General features: G+C 41.6%; 1 protein-coding gene across 4 annotated transcripts in view; it reads right to left on the bottom strand.

Annotated features, from left to right (window-relative positions):
• The window catches only part of PPP4R1 (protein phosphatase 4 regulatory subunit 1), a 63820-nt gene extending 43807 nt beyond the window's left edge, over positions 1 to 20013 (bottom strand). The window contains exons 1-3 of one of the 4 annotated variants that reach the window (XM_083881073.1): positions 19964 to 20013; positions 19633 to 19677; positions 5375 to 5510 (exon numbers count right to left, since the gene is read on the bottom strand). In XM_083881073.1, the coding sequence (XP_083737199.1) occupies positions 5375 to 5510; positions 19633 to 19677; positions 19964 to 19970 (188 nt within the window). In that variant the 5' untranslated portion in view covers positions 19971 to 20013. Of the gene's footprint in view, positions 1 to 5374; positions 5511 to 5777; positions 5797 to 19632; positions 19678 to 19963 lie in introns of those variants that run through there. The other 3 variants (XM_083881074.1, XM_083881075.1, XM_083881076.1) reach the window with 3 other exon arrangements.
• Between the last annotated feature and the right edge of the window lie 1233 nt (positions 20014 to 21246).

Genomic DNA, 21246 nt, shown 5'->3' with positions numbered 1-21246 from the left:
TACAACCCATCTAATAAACAGCTCAAATCCCATCTGACTCCTGGGGACTACAGAAGGGCTCTCTATCATGGGAGGAGTTTTGAGAAGACTCATCTTCTCATAGAATTGAACTCTAGTGGCTCAATCTCAGTGTCTTCACTAGCTCCTGTGGGTTGGATATGTACAGAAGGCCATAAACCTGCTCAAGAGGACGAGATGAAAACAGAAATCCTAACCTGAAGAAGACCTGACCTTTCTATTAAACCCGTTCAACTCACTCCATGCACTAAATGTAGGATGGCCCTCACCTGCATGCAGATGGTATTTCCCTCTTTAGCTTGTAAAGGAATCAATGGATCTACTTTTACAATAAGCAGATTTTAGTAAAAAGCAGAACAACAAAGGGTTGTTGTTTAGAGTAAGCTACACTCACTTAAGCAAACCTAACTAGGTAGGCAGCCAGTAATCAAAGAGTAAACACAAAACTCACTCCATTAATTTATCATCCATCCATCCATCCAGTGTTCTGGGAGATGATGGCCACACATGTTCTCCAGACATTAGGCTGTGATCTAGTTCTGCCAAGGTGTGCTTGGTCTATGACTGCCACCTAAGCAGCAACACATCTATTTATCCACTAAATAGTTTACACACCAAACAAAGGCCAGAGATCAAAGGCTGCAATGTAGCATGCAGTACAAGCACTTCCGTTACTATGTGCAGAAGTGGAGGATATTTAGCCAAATTCAAAATTTCAAGAGCCTGTCCAACACTAGGAAAAACTGAGAGGGTGTCTTGTAGGCACATTTAACTGCAATTAGCAGCAGGACAAAACAGGAATAGATTACAAACACCCTGGCTTTATGCTCACATGCAGGTGACAGGTATTTTCAAGACTGTACACACAGATATAATACAGGATGTGAGAATACACTCTGAGAAAAACTATAAATATCTTTGCTTCGCTTACTCAAACTCCTCTGAACATCATTAGCCCTTTAATAAATTTCTACTTTAGAAATTAATTTACTTCATCTGCTCAAGGAGTACATTTAGCTAATAAGCATACGTTTAAAAAACTGAAACAAAACCAGAGAAAAATAAAAGGAAACAAATACTTTATTTTCTTTGCCCATTTTTTCAGAACTTGTAAATCAAAATTTTGCAGAATCACAGAATATGCTGAGTTGGAAGCAATCCATAAGGATCACTGAGTCCAACTCTCAGCCCTGCACAAGACATCCCAAAGAGTCACAGCACATGCCTGAGAGCACCAATGACATTTTGTGTTTAAATTAATACTGGCAGTAGTAACTGAGCTTGGCAGTGTTTTCCCCAAACAAGCTCAGAAAATACTCAGAATAAACTCCCAATTTGAAAATCAACATCTTTGTACCCTTAAGAAGAAAGGCTAAACATGCAGAGATATATTCAAGCATTGAAGTAACTACAACTTTTCTTAGTGCTTTGGGTAAGTTCTGTCCTTTGTTAGTTCAGCTTAAATCATTTTAACATACATTTGAAAGGTAAAATTTCTCAAGCTATATTGTTATATTTAATTAATTTATTTGGGATGCACAGACCTGCAAATTTATGTGCAAAAATACCCTGTTTTGAGGTTTGTTTTATTTTTAACTACATTTTAATTTTTGACATACAGCAGGATCAAAAACACTGAGACAAAAACAGAGTGAAGTTAGAGATAAGAAGGAATAACCTAATTTATGCTAAAATGATGAGAAATGTCCCTGTCAGAACAAGGCCAGTATAGTTTCACCTGCATGTATTCAGCATGAGTTTGGCATTTCTTTACTGTCAGTACTCAAATACCCAAAAAAGAAACTACACTAGGCTAGGCTGCAGAGACAGAATGGAAGAGAAAAACAACTGCAGCTGTGGACAACCAGATTCTCAAACAACTTTAATCTGATCATACCTAAATAAAAATAAGGCAAGGTAGTCTCGACCTCCACAAAATTGTCTTAGAGAGGTTTTTTATATACATTACAGCAGAGTTCCTGTAATTACAGCATTCCTCTGTTTTAGTGAGGATACTCCAGGCATGCAAGTCCGAATTTTAAAATACACAGTTAAATGAAGTTCCTATGAAAGTGTTACTTTTAAGTTGTGAGTACACACACATGCCTAATCCCTCTTTGAGATCCAGTATATCCTCACTTACAGCTGTCCAATGAGTATTTTAAGTTTCTGTGGCCAAAAAACTTTTTTCAAAGGACATCAGGTATTCTCCCCAGAGAAAAGCAAAGACATACTTCAAAACACAAAGAAGTCTGGCAAGAGGATACTTCAAATTATCTACATCAATATGCAGATACAGTCTTGATACCCAAGACTGACCATACTCATGAACGAGAGTCTCCTGCTAAGATGTGCTTTGGTCTGAAGAGGAAAAAGCAGCAATAATTCCTCATAGGCTTATGAAAATGAAGGATCTGTGTTCAGGAACTGCCTCACTATCCAAACAGACTTACTGGTGAGTGCTCTACATTTCTGAGCCTTCTTAATGAGGAATGGAAGCAAGTTCATGGCAATAGATTAGAAAAACCCACAAGGGATTTTAACACAAAAGAAGAAAAGAGACAAAAACTATGCTCCAAACTGCACCAGCAACTAGCAACTGGTTTTTAAAGCAAGTGGCAAAAGGGAATCATCACCCTGGTATGTATGTACACGCACCAGTGCCACCAGACACAAGAAGACCCTGTGTTTTAGGGTGACAGCTTTGGCTCCCTGCTCAACATCTACTCCTGCTGCAATGTGATGTTGGATTATCAAGGCATATGCTAGAGATGCTTCTCAAATCTGGTCTGGAGGCTGCCTCTTCAATAATCACACCACAGCCAGACTCCCACTTGCCTTATTTTACAGGTACAACAGGGGTCATTTATTGTAATATTTGTCAGGTTCCCCTCCATTCTCATAGACTAAGGCAACATCTATGATGCTCACAATCAACACCAAAACCAGTAAAAATGTACACCATAACATACCCAAAGTTGTCACAAAGCAACTCTTTCCACCACTTGGGAAGCTATTAAAGGATTCCTGACCCCTCTCTCTCTTTCAGTTAATCCTATCAAAAATCCTACATATTTAAACAAAGATACTCCTATTTCCAAGCCCCATCTCCTGAATTTTTTTAGGACACAGACACTGATCCACTTCCATCTTAGAACAAGTGGCTGACAAATCATGAGTACTCAAAGAATCCACTTAAAGGAGACTAGAATTTTGCAGCAGTTGTTAAAAATCCCTTCACTTTAATCATTAAATACAATCACAGACTGCAAATAAGCTGCACAGGTAGATGATTAACCAGATAGAAAAGGATAATAAAACCAAATGCAAAGAGGAAATTATACCTAAAATGAAATTTAAAGACAAAAAACTGCCATACTAAAAGAAAATTCATCCAACTATAGAGGAAAAAAATCTTATTCTAATTTACCCAGATTCAATCATTATGTTTCAAGAGTTTGGAAAGTTTAATACGAAGCTTCCACAGAAATGCAGGTTCCAGGTCACAGAAACAACCGAAACATTAACTCAGTCATAAGTCTTTTAAAGCTTTTAAACTACTCATTAGTAATTGGATGCCCTGATACCATACTAAGACATAGGAATAAACAAATGTAATTTAATTAATCTTTTTCCTATTAAATGCTCTAGTTCCTCTGCATAGCAGAAATCCCCCCTATTATTCTGAGACTGACTAATGCTGAATCATCATAAACTGACTGCAGTAGTTACTATCATTTATTGTGATCTAAGTGCTACTCACAGCTATACCACTAATAATTATAATTTGTTATTTCCTGTATTTTCTTACGCTATGTAACACAACAGGCCTACAAAGAGAGCTAGGATTAAAAAACATGTTTGTACCAGCAAAATAATCCAAACAAGAAAACACTGGGGGGGAAAAAAGATCAGGAAAAAGTTCAGTTACTCCAAGCACCTTCCCATGCAGTAAAGCACAGGATGCATAAAGCTGGACAGAGCAATTAAAAAGACTCCAAGTTTATGCATGCCCCACATCCAGTGCAATCCATACTGAGAAATCAGAAACAGTTTTTTCTTAGCTGAGCAAGTAAAATATTGGGACCAGGATTCTTAGTTAAAATGCAAGGCACCCAACTTGCATTTCTGAGTTTGCTGTCCTCCCTACTGGCTTTTATTACGTAATTGTCATCTGGAGCCTCGAAGGCTCCTCTTCCCTCCTTCCCCCATGAAAAGTCAAAACATGCGAAAACTCTCTCCTGGTAGTGTAAGTGCCAATTTCATCTTAAACTGTAAAATACAGCAAATTTTGGATTTCAGGAAAAAACAAAATTTGAAAATGAAGTGTATTTCAGAACTCATCTGTGCATACAGGTTTATGCAGGTTATAACAAGAGAAACCATTCTGCAATTTTCAGCTTCGATTCAATGGTATGTTCATACACGTAGTGTGGAATTTTAAGTGCAGTTCACATGACTAAAGCTAAGAACGGGGCTAAATCCTTTCCAAGCCTAGGCCATGAACAACAAAGCAGAGGCTATCCTACTGGGTGGCTGATCACAGACTTTGCTTCTGCATATTACTGTATTAAGAATTCAACATTAAAGCAAACACACTTCATTTTGATGTTAACATATTTTATACCTTTCTGTGATCCTGTTACTGTTTACAGATCCAATTAAAATAAACCATGGGTTTGGATTTCTCCATTGGAGTGCAGAGCATCTGAGGGCCAAAGGGATGGGGTGGGATGTGTATCTGTCTGAAGTAGGCTACAATACCTGCGGCTTTTAAATGAAACAACTATCTCAGTGGCATTACAGAAATAAAAAGGAGAAAATGCAGAACACAGTATTAACTGGCCAAGTTCACTTTCAATAACCAGAAACAGCAATACTCAAACTGCAAACTACAGAGGAGATTGATTCTGAAATAAAGTTCTTGGGTTTCTCTTGGCCACCTCTCTTGGCTGTTCATTATGCTCTCCTGACTTTTCATGAAGTATTTTCTTAAACTCACTCGCACACAGAGTTATAGACGGAGTTCATTATCATCTTACAGTCCTGTGCCAACAGTAATGTTAGCATCTGCAAAAAAACCTGAACTGTGTGCTCCAATTAATGAAGAAATTCAAGAAGTCCTTTACTAGAGTTGCTTAAAAGGTGAACTAATGTTTTTCTGTTATCATTAATGTTTTGCTCTCTCTAAGTAGGAGGCGCATGAGCAGACAGGAGGGGTGGAAACTGAAGAGTTTCATAAAGGTGTTGGGTTTTTTGAAATTATTTGTATTCCATGCAAATTAACTTCAGTCAGATTTGAATCAGATGAATAGTTCGCATACCATTAGCCAGACAGGACATTTAAAAAGCATACCTGTTAAATATGTTCTCACTTGCAGCGTACTTGTCCAATCTTCCCAAAGGTGTCAACATTTCATCTTGTGAGACAAAGTCCAGGGCTGAAGGTATAATAATCACATCAGACTCTGAGCTGTAGTCATCCACACCAACTATCAGAGACATCAGAAATACTCCTTATAATCACAGTAGTTTGACACTAAAATGATGTCTATTGTTGGTCTGAAATACAGAAGCCCAGGCAAGGTCCCATTGACAACATAATTAGTAACTAAATCCCTTTGTTCCCACCAGCTTCCCCAGCCCCCATGAAATCTTTCCTATACAAGTGTGACTGATGATGTATTAATGGATTTTGAGGCATTTTCTCTAAGTTCCTAAGTAAGATTCATCACTAAACTTTCTGAGTATTTTTATACCTTGTATTTTTCTCAAGCAAATGCCTTTTATCTCATTGTACAGTCAGGTTTTTGAAGACACGTACTCAAATCATAGCTGCAGGTAGCCCAGAGTTTATACAACATGATCTAACAGAGCAAAAAGACTTTGTTCTAAAACAGAAAAATCTAAATCAAGCATGTAAAAAAAAAAATAATCAGAGTGTGTTGCTAGATCTGACTACCAAATACAATGGGTACAATTCACCTACTGCATAATTATTAATCAGCAAATCATCAGGGAATTTCATATACAGACCCCTTTATCAACAGAGAACCAAAAAAGTGGAAGTCCAATCCTGTTCTGCAGAGCTGCTTAAGAATTAGGATTTGAATTACCACTTTTTTAGTTTCCATATGCCCTCAAAACTGCTCTAAAACTCAGTCCCATAGCACTTCCGAAACACTCACTTCTGGCTGCAAATGAGATCACCTGTTTGAAAGGTCACCTCCATTAGTCCTGAAAACACAACACTGCAGTACACTACCCCTATTCTTCAGTCTAGCCAAATCTCTCTGAAACGCCTTTTCAAAACCTCCAAATAGAGAAGATCAAAAGACAGATCTACAAGGAAGAAAAAAGATTATTGTCCTCTAACTTTCCATTCAATTATGCTGTGCTATATAAATTGCTTACCAAATAGTGTGTCATTATTTTCAACATTCAGAATACATCAACAGCTTCCTTACTGTACTTCAAATGTCAAAAGACAAACACTGAGCTCTGGGAGAGGTAGATTTTTAGATATAAACTAAGTTAATGACACCTTTTTCCCATCAAAGTAATTCTCTCATTTTCTACATAGAGAATCCATGGACATCAACTGATCCCATCCTTGCACAAGGAACCAGAGCTGCTGATAGGACATGAAATTCTTGCCAGAAATCAAATGAAAAAGTGATGGAGAAAGAGGAAGTGTGTAAGAACAACCTAAGAGATGGGAGAAAGGAAGGAAGTATACTAGGAGCCAAAGGAAATGGAAGAGCAACCTGAGAAGAGTAATTAGTGGTGTTAGATATGTCTAAGGTACAGGACAGAATAATAAACTGCAGGGGGAAGAAGGAAAGGCTGAAAAGAAAGATCAGCTGCAAAAAGCTATTGCAACACAAAGGGAAAGCGTTTAGCAACTCCAGGTTTACATAACTATTTGAACTTGTGTTTGGTTTGGGTTTGTGGGTTTGTTTGGGTTTAATTTTTGTTGTTTAGTTTGGGCTTTTTGCAAGAATCATTTTTATTTTCACAGGAAGTGGGAGGAGAGTAAAAATGAACTCATAATGCAAGCTAGGACTTCATGCCAGGTTAAGTTAACAAGGAACAGGCTACATCCTTTCACAGCCTTGTAGGCCTTTAACTCAACCCAGTAATCCAACTGAGACTAGGGATTTTTCTGTGTTTTTAGTTCTGCCATCTCACACCTAGATTATTTCAGTTGAAGGTATCTTCAACTATCATCTAGTTCAACTGCCCAACCACCTCAGGGCCGACCAAAAGTTAAATCACTTCCCTCTCCACTTCCCATCCTGAGGAATCTATAGAAAGTGATGAAGTCATCCCTCAGCCTCCTTCTCTCCAAACTAGACAGTGAAATTAGTTCTATGACAGGGTGCTATTTTTCTATTTCAGTGTCTGTTGATCATACTGTAAATTTAAAAACATAAATTGAAGAAACTATGTCAAAATACCAATATAAAAATAACTATAGTGCTGACAATAATTATTTAGCTATTAAACTCATGAATACAAAAAAAAAAAAATGCTGACCATTATATGCACCACAAATTTTACTCCCTCTATTTCTCTCTTCCCGACCTCAGCTCTGTTCTGTTCCTCCTTGTACCCTCTACATTTATTTTTCTACAATTTTTGCCTCATGAAAGGCCTCAGTTTTGCCTCAGTTAAGTCAACCCAACTGCTAAATCCATTCTGTATCAGATATAAATACCAATGATAAAAATATGAGCATCTGCTTACAATTTATCTGTTGATGTCTCCTACTAGTTCAAACAGTGATTTGTGTGGATTTGGCTCAGCTGAGTTTATGAATTGTAAAATTGGGCTAGCACTACATTGAGCTTGATGTGCCTCTGCTACCAAACAACATTTATTATTTAAATAATTCCAGCATCTCAGCTCATAGGCACAGATGAGATCATTCAAATGACAGCATCTTGATTAACACAACTATAATACAGGGAAGAAAAGGGTGGTAAAAATAAATCAGTCAGCACATGAACAGTTTATAGTTCTAGTAAAGTGCTGTTACAGTTATGTTACATATTCATTTTCTCTTTCACAACATCTATCCAAGTGAAAAGGGACAGTCCATTCTAACAAAGAACTCCCGTTCTAACAGACGCCTTCAACTGGGTTTTTGTCTTCAACTTGCCACAAACATCACCAACATCTAACCATTCCTCATCTAAAATGCATCAAGGACATACTTTGCATTATTCAATAAACCAAGTCACTTTGCTACTCCCTCCACTTATACCAAAACAGTTACCAAAAAGGCTGTGAACTGAATATTGACTCTTCAGCCCTACTCTGCTTTCCACCCAACTTTGAGCACTTGACTAAGTACCACAGGACCTTCTGTAAATTTCACAAATGCAAAACACACCCTTAAACAACACAAGTGTACTGGTTTTGGCTAGGACAGAGTAAAGTTCTCCATAGTAGCTTATATGGGGATACTTTGCACATTTCCAGCCTATTCACTGGAGGGGCACCATGAGGAATATAAAAGGCCCTGACAGTGTTTAAGCCCTGTCTTCAACAGTAACTAACACATCAGTCATTTATCAACACTAGCTTCAACACAAATCCAAAACACTGTCCCACACAAGGTCTTATGGAGAAATTTAATTCTATGCCAGACAAAACCAGTACAAATTTTGTTTAATTCAAATGCAGAACACACAAATTTCTTCCCATTTCAGAATGCAGACCAGGCGACAGGACCACAGATTACTTACCTACCGCAAAAAAACTATGGGTCAATTTTCTTAGTTTTCTCCACTTTTTCAAACAAGTACAAGTATGGAGCAAATCCATAGAAAGCATATAAGCTACATGACACCACTGAAAACTAATGCAAGTGCAGAGCCTTAACTACCTTCTAATCTGGTCTTACGTGGTCATATCAGCATGCAAAAGCAGAGCTAAAGAAAACAGGAGTTTCCATAAGAACATGCTCTCCCAGGAGTTTAAAGTCACTAGTGGTGTCAGGAAGAGAAACAGCAACTGCACAATGATGTCAAAAGCAATCACAGTGCTTCTATTTCTGTACATTCAAGTACCAAAGTAGAGCAAAATTAATACATTCATCATTTATCCAAAGTTTGCAGGTTTCTCTTCAAAACTCTACACGATGACTGCCAAACACAAGGAAGCATCATACAACATGACAGGCACTGCCTTTTGCTTCCATGTCTGACTGTCATTAACCCACTGTATTACAGAAGCCAAGTAACTTCTCCTCTGTGTACCTTCATCTTCTTGTCAAAACATTTGTTTGAGTGGGTTTTTTCCATGTATAAGTTGTTCAAGCTTGTCTATCTTGCATCTGGTCCATACTGTACTGCATGAAAATAAATATTAACATTCCCTGCTTTAAGCTCTCTTTTCTTCTATGGCAAGGATACAACAGTAACTTGACACAGTTATTAACTAACACCAACTATACAGCAATCTTGCTGAGGCAGACTAAGTGTAGAGGTGCTTAGTTAACCACTGCCAAGCTTGGCTGAGCATACAACAACACAGAGGTCCATTTAAAGCTCAGTCCCCTATAAAACCACAGCCTCAAGGGAGTTGGTTTTTCTACTACGTGTTTCATCCTCAAAGGTTCTTTCACAAAGATCTCTCGTACTGAATCTTTCACAGAGGGGTGCAGAAAGCCACATTTGAAAAAAATAACTACTATTTTTTCTTATTTAATAATGCAGGAACAGTTCTCTGCCATAGACTGTTCAGTAACAAGACCCATATGTATTCTTTTTTTTCTTCTGTATTTGCTATGAGCTCCATAGCAGAAACATATTCTTCTTTGTTTTGGCATAAAAACTCAGTGACAAGAAGTGTATTTTTAAAAAATAAGTAACTTTCAATTCTGAAAGCTGAACAACAAACGGCTTTAAGGATTCAAGATTTCCAGCTAATATCAACAGTTCTCCCCTTTCATCTTCTGCATCTGCAAAGAGTTCTCAAGATTTATTGCAAAATCTATATGGCAGATATATCTACTAAAATGGACTGAATTTTATTCAATTTTAGTATAAGCTACTTACTACACTCTGCATCAATTGTTAACAAATGGATATTCAGGATAATACAGCACTTAGACACAGAAGAACTGAGTTCTGCTCTGCTGTTCAGGCAAGTAATTTTTCTGCTTAACTGTAAAGCAAGAATTGTAATCTTATAAGCCCCGACATTTGATATCATGACCACAAAATAACAGTAGCAGGTTTTGTTCTAAATTACTGCCCTCCATGCTACAGAAGAATAAATTCACCTTAGAATCAGACTTCTGCAGAACACAAGTAGTATTCTCAAGCCCTCCAATATTGCAAACACATTCATTTCTATTTAACTTTGTGTAAGAAACATCACTTTGCATCTGATGTGCTGCAAAGAGAAATTCACCTCAGCATGAGCACTAATGCTTAAACACCTGCATTTGTTCGCAGCTGAACTCACTACTCTTAACCCTTTTTCCTACTGCAGGATGTCCCAGCCCTAATTGTGCAGTGACAAGACAGACCAAAGCATCAGTGACAGTATTTCAGATTCATTTGCTACCACATATTTACTGCACTGCTTCAGTAACATTAATCAACAGCTATTGCAATGGCAATCACATAAATTTTACAAAATGTGCTTGTCATGCTGAATTTCACCACCCTGCCTTGCCCAATCCAGGCAGCACTCAGTGATCATCACAGAACCCACCATCAGAAAGTAGGAGCTGTTTTTTCCATGAGACACTTAAAATCTACTTTTTCTGTTTTCCTCCTGCTCTAGTCCAAGACTGAAAATGCAACTGAGATGCCACAAGGTGTGTGAAAGCAAAAGTCATCACTACGAGAGATAATCTTAGATTCCAGCCCACCTACCATAATAACAGAAACAAGAACCACCCTTCTCCTTCTGTGTTTCTCCCCTAAATCAGCCCTTCAAACCATGGAGCACTGTCAGACCTGAGCCCCTTACGAATGTCAGGTTACCACACCTGTGTGCACACTTTGTTGTCTGAACTCCAGGCTTGGCAGGACTGGGTTTGGCGGTGGGGCAAAGGAAGTGGAGAGGCAGGAGCAAGGAAGAAGATAAGAAAGGTGGAAATGCAAAGCAGCACTGATGCAATTGCCATGTTAGTCCCTATGTAGCACTCTGGTAGCAGAGCTTGCTAACAGCTCAAAGCACAGACACAGCAAACTCTTTAAAGCTTCAGTACAGGTTTGGGGGACTAGGGACAGGGAGCACTTAGCAGATGAAAGACAGAGGAATCAAAAAATCAGCTGCTGTTTACACACAGAACTGATGCAAGCGTGGCACAGCAAATTTCAAAGAGCCAGTAGTCTAAATGTAACAGGCTATGAGAATATTTTCATTTAGCAAAGGCCTTCATAAAAAGATATCTATCAAGCTGCCACGGGAGTTGCATTTCTCGTCAAACATCAGAGGAAACAAGGGGCAATACAAAATTCTTTAAGCAAGGGAAGTTTGCACACAAGTTTGTTTCTTTCAGGCATATGTAAGCAGCATTGACAATCCTGATTTGCTCTGGGGAAAAAAAGGAATCGTTCTATCTCATATTGCTCACTAGTCATTTATTTGCACAGCAGCTGAGTGTACCTTCTACCGGTTACAGTTTGACCTGCAACAAACACTGCTCCAGAGGAAACTGAAACAAAGAGAAGGACATCCAAGCTACCAGTTTAAACAATCAACAGTTTATATTCTGTCTGCCTATTTCCTGTAGGGAGCATGTCACACCCATCACCAAGGCACTCAAGTTCCCCGCTATTTAAGTCCATGTCTTCTACCCCCTCCAAACAACTGCATGCACTTAAGAATTGTGGAATGAGGTTGGAGTGAAGCAAAAACCAGCTACTGCAAGTAGCTCTTGAAGAACTTCCTCTAAGGTATTTTCTTCTCCTCTGCAAGGTCATTACTGTCAAAGAAAGGTATCCCTTTTCTCTATGCAGAGCATGGGATTTTAACTGACCTCACAACTGACTGAGAATTTTGTAGCGCTGAGAGGAAAATCCTACTTCCATCTTAAACCAACATGTTCTCTCTGGTCCTACCACAACAGGACATGTGCATTCACTGTGCCTGGGGCCATGCTCAAATTCTGCCACACAATTGGGTATCTGGTACACACAAAAACACCAAGTTCAAACTATATATATATGCCTAACTATATACGCCTTAACATTGGACTAGCTAGAAGGAAGGGAGATATGAAGCAAACATCTGAAGCTCAAACACTCTGAAGACTCCAAGCTTTGCAATGCTTGATGTGACACCAAGAGTTATGATACATCAGCTACCAAGTGTTATTCCACTGTGCAGTGACTTCAGCAGCATCATCACAGTAACTTAAATACGCTTACTTAGGCTAAACACTGCAGAGAAGGCAAGCTTTACAACTAGTACATCCATAAGCTATAAAACATGGCTTTGCAACATAAATCCCCTTCAACTTCCTAACTGCACTTTTCCTCTCCCTGCTTAAATCCCAGACAATGTTCCTGAGATGCTGCTTGACAGCTTTCAAAACTCTTGGTGGGATAAACCTCTGTGTTTTCCAGGCATACAGAGAAATTCTTGCTCACTCAATTCTCCACTCTTCCTGTCTGTGCTCGGTATAAGTATAAAACTGGTCTGTGGGAGAAAGCTGAGCAGTGCAGAATGCAGTGGATTCGCTCTTGGAAAAAGTAACAACAGTCATGGGTGCTCAATGGAATGCAATTTAATGTTTACATTACTTGCACAACCAAGCATCCCTACAGACTAATCAAGCTGTTCCTCCTGTAGGCTAGAGAGGAAGGAAAAGGTAGTCTCTCCTCTGTTCAAATATTTGGGAACTGTTCAGGCACTATGGCAACAACACAAAAAAATTTCCCTAAGCAGATCTGTTTATCAGAGAAAAATGTTTTAACAGTCTGCAATATCATTCAAATACCATGTCCATTTTATACATTAATCTATTTAGCTTCTCCAGAAACCGTACAGAGATTAACACACATTTATGGTACTATTTGCCTCTCTATTTTCTTTATCTTAAAAACAGTAAGAAAACCCTACCAAACCAGTGGTCTCAACTGTCAGTGCAGCTGTTCCACTGTTGCAAACAAATACCCTTCACAAACATATTCTGACACCTTTTCAACCTATCCAGCAGGGTTTTAACACCCTACTGCCAGAAAGAACAGCAGCATCCCTCTCAAGCCAAGGAACAGCCACATTAGCTTCTCTTACACTGTACCTTCTAAAGCAGACAGAGGAGCCCTGATATTCTGGGAACCTTTAGGGGCAGCTGTCCCTGCCTTGCTCTTCCAAAGAGGGAACTGTTCCTCCAGCTCTCAAAGAAGCTATCCTTTCATCCAGTCCTGCTCATGTTAGAACTCTTGCAATGAAAACTTCCTGCCCACACAGAGGGAAAGTCTGAACAGCAAAAGGCACACACAGGAAAGAAAAGCATTTTATCTTCAACACACTGCAGTCTGCCACCTCCACAATAGGTCAGCAGTCAGAAATAACTGCAAGCACTGAGGTTTCGCTATCTTAAGCTTTGGATTTTGAACATTTCCAGCTCTTTCGTGACTCTTTCACTCCCTCTGCTTTTTAGCTGCAAGTGGGAGAGAAAGGGAGGAGGAGAATACCCAAAGCCCCAGAAGATAAATCATAGAAGAAAAAAAAAAAAAAAAAAAAAAAAAAGCTGGCAACCTTAATTGAGGATCCCTGCCAGAGATGGGATAAATGGGATAATAAAAGGTGGCTGGTGAAAAGCACATTCCCACATCAGAAGTGGCCTCAGAAAGCTGAAAGCCTAGAAAATTACTTCTTCAATCCTCTGCTAGGTGTAATGGAGAAAAAATGTGCAGCTGCATGAGGAAGGTTCATTAGCCTACATCAAATCAAGCACAATCCTTTCCTCACATCATCTTCTTTTCTCTAGGATCCTAAGAGGTTGCTGGAGAAAGAGAGACTAACCATTACCCACCTGAGACCACAAACACAAGAATTCCATGGGGACACAGCCATCCACCTGAGTCTCCCAGTTTCTATGAGGGTCAATCACCACATTAAAAGACAAAGAAATGAACTGAAGTGTTGGGAGAATTAAACCCTTATCTCCAGGGAAAACAAGAGACTTAACACTGTGTGCTTCATTAGCATTAAGGAATAGTTATCGGATTCCCAAAGGAGCAGAATCTCAGTCACACTAGAGGAAAACTGATTCCAATCACTACAGAAAGTTTGCCATTAATTTCTGTTATTACTTTTTTGCAATGCTGAAATGCCAACCCAGTAACTCAAACTATCTCAACACTCTTTGACCAGAGCTCAGACTCTGATGGGCCCAAAAGGTCAGTACTGCAACAGGACATTTGAACATCATGTTGGAAATTTAGCTATACTCAAAGCTGGAATTAAGGCTAAGAAGTGGCACAATGTGCAGCCTATACAAAACAACTACCAGCATAACAAAATCTGCTAATTCTTATTCTGTGGTGAAGGAACAAAGAAACCACAGTGCAAAAGCCTCTGACATTACTATGAACAGCTGTGGGAAAGGGAAGGTGAATTTTAACATACTGAAAGCATGTTATGCCAGCATAATTCATTGCCAGAGAATAAAAACTATAACACAGTATCAAGCTGTGACTGTGATTTGACACCACAGGGAAATTTTTATAAAAACAAAATAATAACAAAGAAAAAAAACAACATTTTTTACTTAAACTATAATTTTAAAAGGCTAAAAATATTAAATTTAAGTTAGCTTCCATTTGGAAAGAGACTTGTGCCCTACTCAAAGTCTAAGAGAATAATTTAATTAAAAGCATTCAACCAACACAAGCCCACTGCTAATGCCAGATGATTTGCTCATCACCTGGAAAAAGAACATAGCACCGATGATAAAACAGCTTTTGACATCTGCAGATGCACAAAGAGAATTTTCTTCAGCTCAGCTAAATAAGTGTTTCACTCACTGAGAAGCCTGCTGGGAGAGGCTAGAAAGACCTGTCCTCCCTTTTTAATCAGTGGAAAAGAACTCAATAATAAAAATAGAGCTATGTTGGATCATCGCTACTGTTTTTAGGTTTTAGAACTGTTTCACCCACTAGTAAAATCCAAACAGTAACATTAGATTTGCCAAATGTAAAAAGCTACCTTATTGTAGAATTTTAAATCTATCATACCATTAAACACACTTGTGTTAAGGAAAACAAGTTTACACATAGGTGTGTATACATATATATATGTAAAAACTCATTTAACAGTTCTAATCTAGAACTGTGTGAGCAATGCATAGATATTAAAACTCAAATTTCTGCATTTTTAGTTAAAACATCTGGAAACTACATGCAAAGAAAAAGGAAATTCACCATTGTCAGCATGGCAAGAGGTAAAGTTCCAAAATCTGAGTAAGCTACATAACCACCAAAGCATGCTCATATATTGCAACTACCATAAGTCCTGATGTTGCATGCAAATGCAGCTGTCAGCTATCACTAACAAAGACTTTTTCCAAAAACAAATGTAAAACAATATTAAAACCACTTATCAGATCAAAATTTCTCTTCTCTCCTGATTTAAATCACAATTAAAATAATGAGTTGAATGAAGCTATGCCCTTTCCAAGTCTGAATTCTAATTGCAGATGGCTCTATTTTTCAGAGCACGCACCCTGCACACATCAGTGGTCAGACTGAAAGATGTCAGCATCATGGTACGTTTCATTTCATCTATCTGTACTCATCAGCTCAGCCTTCAGAAACAGCCAGGGGAGGGGGAAACACAAACTGTCTGGCAAGTCATAAAGAGCACTTTATCTTTGACAAGCCCACGTTTGCTTTTCAACCATTTTTGTTGCTTATTTTCTTTTCAGTTCTATACTTATCTTAGACAGTTATACTATTCTGTTTTGATTTTGTATGCACAAAACAAAAGGTTTGAATAAAAGCCAGATTTTCCCTGACTTTTTATATACAGTGTAAGATTTCAGACAGAAGAGCAAAGAAGGCCAACAATCCAAGTAATGGGATGGAGATTCTTCTTCAGGCTTCCACTTTGACTTTTCTAATTTTCACCCTATTGTCTTTAGAGTGAGGTGCCTTTTTTTTTCCTTTAATGGATAATATCATGCAAGGATTCTTCTTAGGCTGATCTTCACATAAATGAAAGGCAATTTTATGTTCCTTATTTGGGGGGGTTACAGTCAAGTAATTTGTCTTTCACAGTAAGAACACACATTTGGGAATTAATTTTGCTTTTATAGCCTTCTGTATGTTCAGCCAGGGTACTCTCACTGTTCTTAGTTCTGGGTTATTTTTCCTTTTGTTTCAAACAAGCAAACAAGGAAAAGCCACTGGCTAAAGAATTCTGGAAGAACCAGAATTTCTTCAATTATTATCACAGCCTTTGACATCAGGAGCTGTATCTTCAGAAGTGAAATATCACCTAAAATCAAAATACTGAAATGCCATTTACAAGCTATGTAACTACTTAAAAGCAATCACCTGTTTAATGTACCAGGTGTAAAGTATGCCTTCGCCTCAAAAAAAAAAAAAAAAAAAAAAAAGAAATCAGAGCCTTCCAGTGGTTACCAAGCAACCAAGAGCAGAAAAATAATATGAAGCTTTCAAAATAGAAATGCAAACCAAAGCTGAAATTAATTATTTAAAAGTCAATCCAGCTGGTTTATCAACCAGTATCTGAAAGCCTCTCTTTATAAAAGCTCGTGTTTAATCTCTGACCTCCTAAACAAATCAACAAAAGGAAGGTTGTTTTTTTTTAATAGATGCCTTCTACAGCATATATTCTGAAGGTCTCCACTACTCCAACAGCAGATTTACTGCTCTCTGTTGAAATCCAGGAATGTTTCATTAACCTAAATATTTATCAAGTTTTCTTCAGAAAAAAAAAGGTAAGCTTTGTTTCACAAAAAGCTATTAAAACAGTACTTCAAAGATATTTTACTGTTCTATATTTCAGGTTAATTAGCATCCAACAAGTCAGCATAACAAATGAGAAGAACAAATTGTACAGTTGTACAAGTTGCTCATTAAACTCCAACTGTCCAGTAAAACACTTGACTCCAGAACCCTTAAAAGACAAAGATCATGTCTTGCCATTGCTTCATAACAGATCAGTTGAAAGCCCAAAAATGTACTGAAAACAGAGTTAACTTTTCAAATTAGCCAGTCAATTATCATACTATTTTACATTTATCTAATTCCTCCTCCTAAATTATACGACCAGGACTACAGGTATGCTTGCAAGTATTTCTCTTACTTGTCCTTAAATATAACTTAGCACACTTAATAACAAGAATGCGGCTGGCAGAATCACACAGGCATAAAAGCTGCCAGCACTTCCAGTTTTATCACTATTGCATTCTACTACTACCTCTAATCCAGCATCTAACTCTGCTACTTGAAAGAGCTGCAAACATTTGAAATATTTACAACAGAGGGATATTGTAGGGTGGGGTTCAGGTACGAGTTGCCACTTTCTGTCTTATTTTTTTAATCGTCTGTTTCATACACGCAACCAATCAATTGGAAACACTTTCTTAATTGTGTAAAACGTTGCCTATGAGTACAAAACACAGCAATTTCAAATAATACTGCATAAGAAACAGTACTTTTGACTAGATAGGTACAGTCTCCTTGATCTGTATTATCTTTCTTTGGCTCACAGACACCACCCAAGAACAAAATCATGTACAATTTAGAACCATAAAAGCCACTGTGTGACTGAACTACACCCAGACAGCACATATTGATTCATACAGAGTCCTGGTTTTTCCTCTTAAAATACCATGCATAAGTATTGAGACATTTGCTTTTATCTACTTCCATCAAAACCTCAGTAATTTTTAATGAGGTTTCAAATCTTTATATTTCTATGGCTTCTGCCTTCAGGACGCTCTCATCTGGACCAAGTCATATCTCCAAGCACATATTTTTTTTCGTTTTAGAAGATCATAACATTAAGATCAGCACCAAGAACCCACAGCTTCCGTCACCCCACCAATGACTACAGATAATTTCAATTCCTGTCTTACAGTCAACTAAAACCATAATCTAAGTGGAAACTTAAGAATGCACTTTATTTTTTTTGTTAAGTGTGTCCCTTCTGAAAAAGTCCTCTGTAATCACAGAGAGTTTTCCAACAGCGACTTATCAAATTGAATTAAAAAAAAAAAAAAAGAAGAAGCCTGGGGGAAAGGCTCCCTCTTTGTGCAAGGCAAAGCACAATAGGAGCCTTCTAAATGTCAGCTGACAAAAGTGAAAAAGAAGATGTATCAGTTAAATCCTGAAAAGTTTAAACATCTCTCCCCTAAAAATGTAAGCCACAAAACGCGAGGTTTTTTCTCCTGCACTCCAGCCCTGGAGAAGGGGTGCCCTGCAGACTGCACAGCAGACAGAACACCTTCAGGCAGCCGTCAGGGGGTCTGCACACCCACAGCAGGCGCCTGCCTCTACCTCCGTTTTCACTTTCCACCCAAATTCATCCTCCTCTGCTTCCAAGAAGCTCCCTCAGTATCGACACGATCTACAGACACTTCCTCACCTGAGTAACATCTCAGTCTGCCATGCTAAGGCTTCTCAGCCCAATCTTTGCATCGCCCCAGCCACACTTCTGCTACTTTGCATCCTGACATTAACTCCTCTCCACAGATCTCTGCAGGACTCACAGAATCAACTAGGTGTGCAAAGAGTCCTGAGATGGTCCATCCAGCCTGTGACCAGACATCACCTTGTCACCCTGGCCGTGCCACCGAGCACCACTTTCCTCCAACACCTCCAGGGACAGTGACTCCTCACCTCCCTCATTTCCAATATCCAACCCTCCTTTCTGAGGACAAATCCCTCCTGGCGCTCAACCTGAACCTGCCCTGGCGCAGCCTGAGGCCGTGTCCTCTCTCCAGCTCCTGGTTGCCTGGGAAAAGAGACCGACCCCCACCGGCCACAGCTGCAAAGAGAGCTGCAAAGAGCAGTAAGGTCCCTCCTTGTGCCTCTTTTCTGCAGGCTAAGCATCCCCAGCTCCCACAGCGGCTCCTCACAGGACATGTGCTCCAAACCCTCCACAAGGAAGAGAGAGCCTGAGGGGGAGGGGTGGAGGGGGGACACAAAAAAGATGTACAAAATACAGAGAAAGAAACGAGCGACCCACACGCTGCCGCAGATGCAACAGCCCTAAAGTCCTGCTCCTCCCCGGCGGCGCCCCGCCGTGCCCAGGCCATGAGGGGACGCCGCCCCGCCAGCAGAGCCTCCCCTGCCTCCATCCCTCCCTCCTTCCCTCCCTCCCTCCCTCTCTCTCTCCCCGGCCCCCCGGGCGGCCGCTAACGGCGCCCCCGCCCCGCCCAACGCACCCCGCGGCGCCGCCCGCCGCAGCCCCCCGCGCGGCCGGGACCGGGTCATGGGCAGCGGGCAGCGCGGAGCATGGCCACGGCTCCTTCCTCCTCCTCCTCCTCCTGCTGCTGCTGCTGCTGCTGCCCGCCGCCTCCCACAATGCACCCCGCCGCTCCCCCGCGGAAGCCGCTTCCTCGCCCGAAAGCCGCCCCGCCGCTCCCCCCCCGTCCCCACTCACATCCGTCGATCTCCTCCTGCAGGTCCTCCTGGAGCAGCGACAGATCTGCGGTGGGGGAGACACAGACACACACACACAGACGGGCACCATGTGCCACCGCGCCCGCCGACCCCCGGCGCCACGCGTGACCCTGCCCCGCCCGCGGGCCGAGCCCCCCCGAGGCGAGGCGACCCGCCCCGCAGCCCCCGCGCTCCCAGCCCGGACAGCGGCGGGCAGCGCTCCCGAGGCCGGGCGGGGGAGAGGAGAAGGAGGGGGGATAGAGGAGGGAGGGAGGGCTGGCGCCTCGCCGGGGAGGCGGCGTGTGCGGGAGGGGGAGGGGGACGATGCCTACCCGCCATCTTGCTGCTGCAGCCCCCGCGGGGCGCCCGGCTGCTCCGGCCCGCGGCACGGCCCGGCCCTGCGAGCGGCGCTGCCAGAGGGCGGGCACCCTGCGCTCCAGGCCCCGGGCCCGGCGGCGCCTCTCCGCGTCCCCGGGAGAGCCGCGCAGGGAGGGAGGGCGGCAGGGAGGGAGGAGGGAGCGGGCGGAGGAAGGCGGGAGGAGGGGTCTGGGCCGGACACGCTGCCCCCGCCTCCGCCCGGCGGAGCTGCTCTCGCTCGCTGCTGCTCCGGCGGCCGCGCCTCCGCTCCCTGAGCTCTGACTCACGGCCAGAGCCGCCCGGGCCGGCCCTGGGGCTGCAGAGAGCACGGCCCGGCCCGCTCACCTGCCCCCCGCGCTCCTCCGCCAGGCCGGGGCTCGGGCTCCTCCTGCCGCCCGCCGACGGGCTGGGCGAGGCCGCGGAGCCTCCCCTGCCGAGGAGTTTGTGTGTGGTGGGTCCCCCGGGGGAAGCGCTCCGGAGGCGGTCACCGTAGGGGCGCTTCCAGCCGCGGCAGCGGGCCCGCAGAAATGCCGCCTGCGTCTGGGGTCACCTGGGCAGGGAGGTGCTGTGGTCTGCCAGAGAGCGGAGTGTGCCCGCAGGTCCACAGGGGTGATCCTCCTCCTCCTCCTCTGCTTGCCTCTGGTGGGGCCGCATCTGCAGTGCTGTGTCCAGTTCTGGGCTACTCGGTACAAGAAAGACAAGGAGCTACTGAGGAGGGTCCAGTGGAGGGCCACAAAGATTATTTGGGGTCTGGAGCGTCTCTCACAGGAGAGGCTGTGGGAGCTGGGCGTGTTTAGTCTAGAGAAGAGAAGACTGAGAGGGGATCTCGTTAACGGAGGCAAATACCTCAAAGGCAGGTGGTAAGGATGGAAACACAGGAAGTTTCACCTCTGCGTGAGGAAGAACTTCACACTGAGAGTGGCAGAGCACTGAACAGGCTGTCCAGGGTGGTCCTGGGGTTTCCCTCTCTGCAGACATTCAAAACCCACCTGGATGTGTTCCAGTCTCACCTGCTCTATGTGAACCTGCCTTGGCAGGAGGGTTTGGACCAGATCTCCAGAGGTCCCTTCCAACTGTAACGATTTTGTGACAGGCAAACTTTTGATGAGGTTGGTAATGCACAGAAAAGCAAATTAAATTACTTTTGGCTTGCCAAAAAAGATGCAATTTCATTAACACTGTTTTTAACTCTGTGTTTGAGAGTATGTCTTGTAAGCTGCTTTTTAACAATTTTTGGTTTTATTTGGTAAATTGTACA

Source organism: Zosterops lateralis (genome assembly GCF_965231275.1).
Source record: "Zosterops lateralis genome assembly, chromosome: 1".
Lineage (NCBI taxonomy): Eukaryota > Metazoa > Chordata > Aves > Passeriformes > Zosteropidae > Zosterops > Zosterops lateralis.
This window is presented reverse-complemented; position numbering and strand designations above follow the sequence as displayed.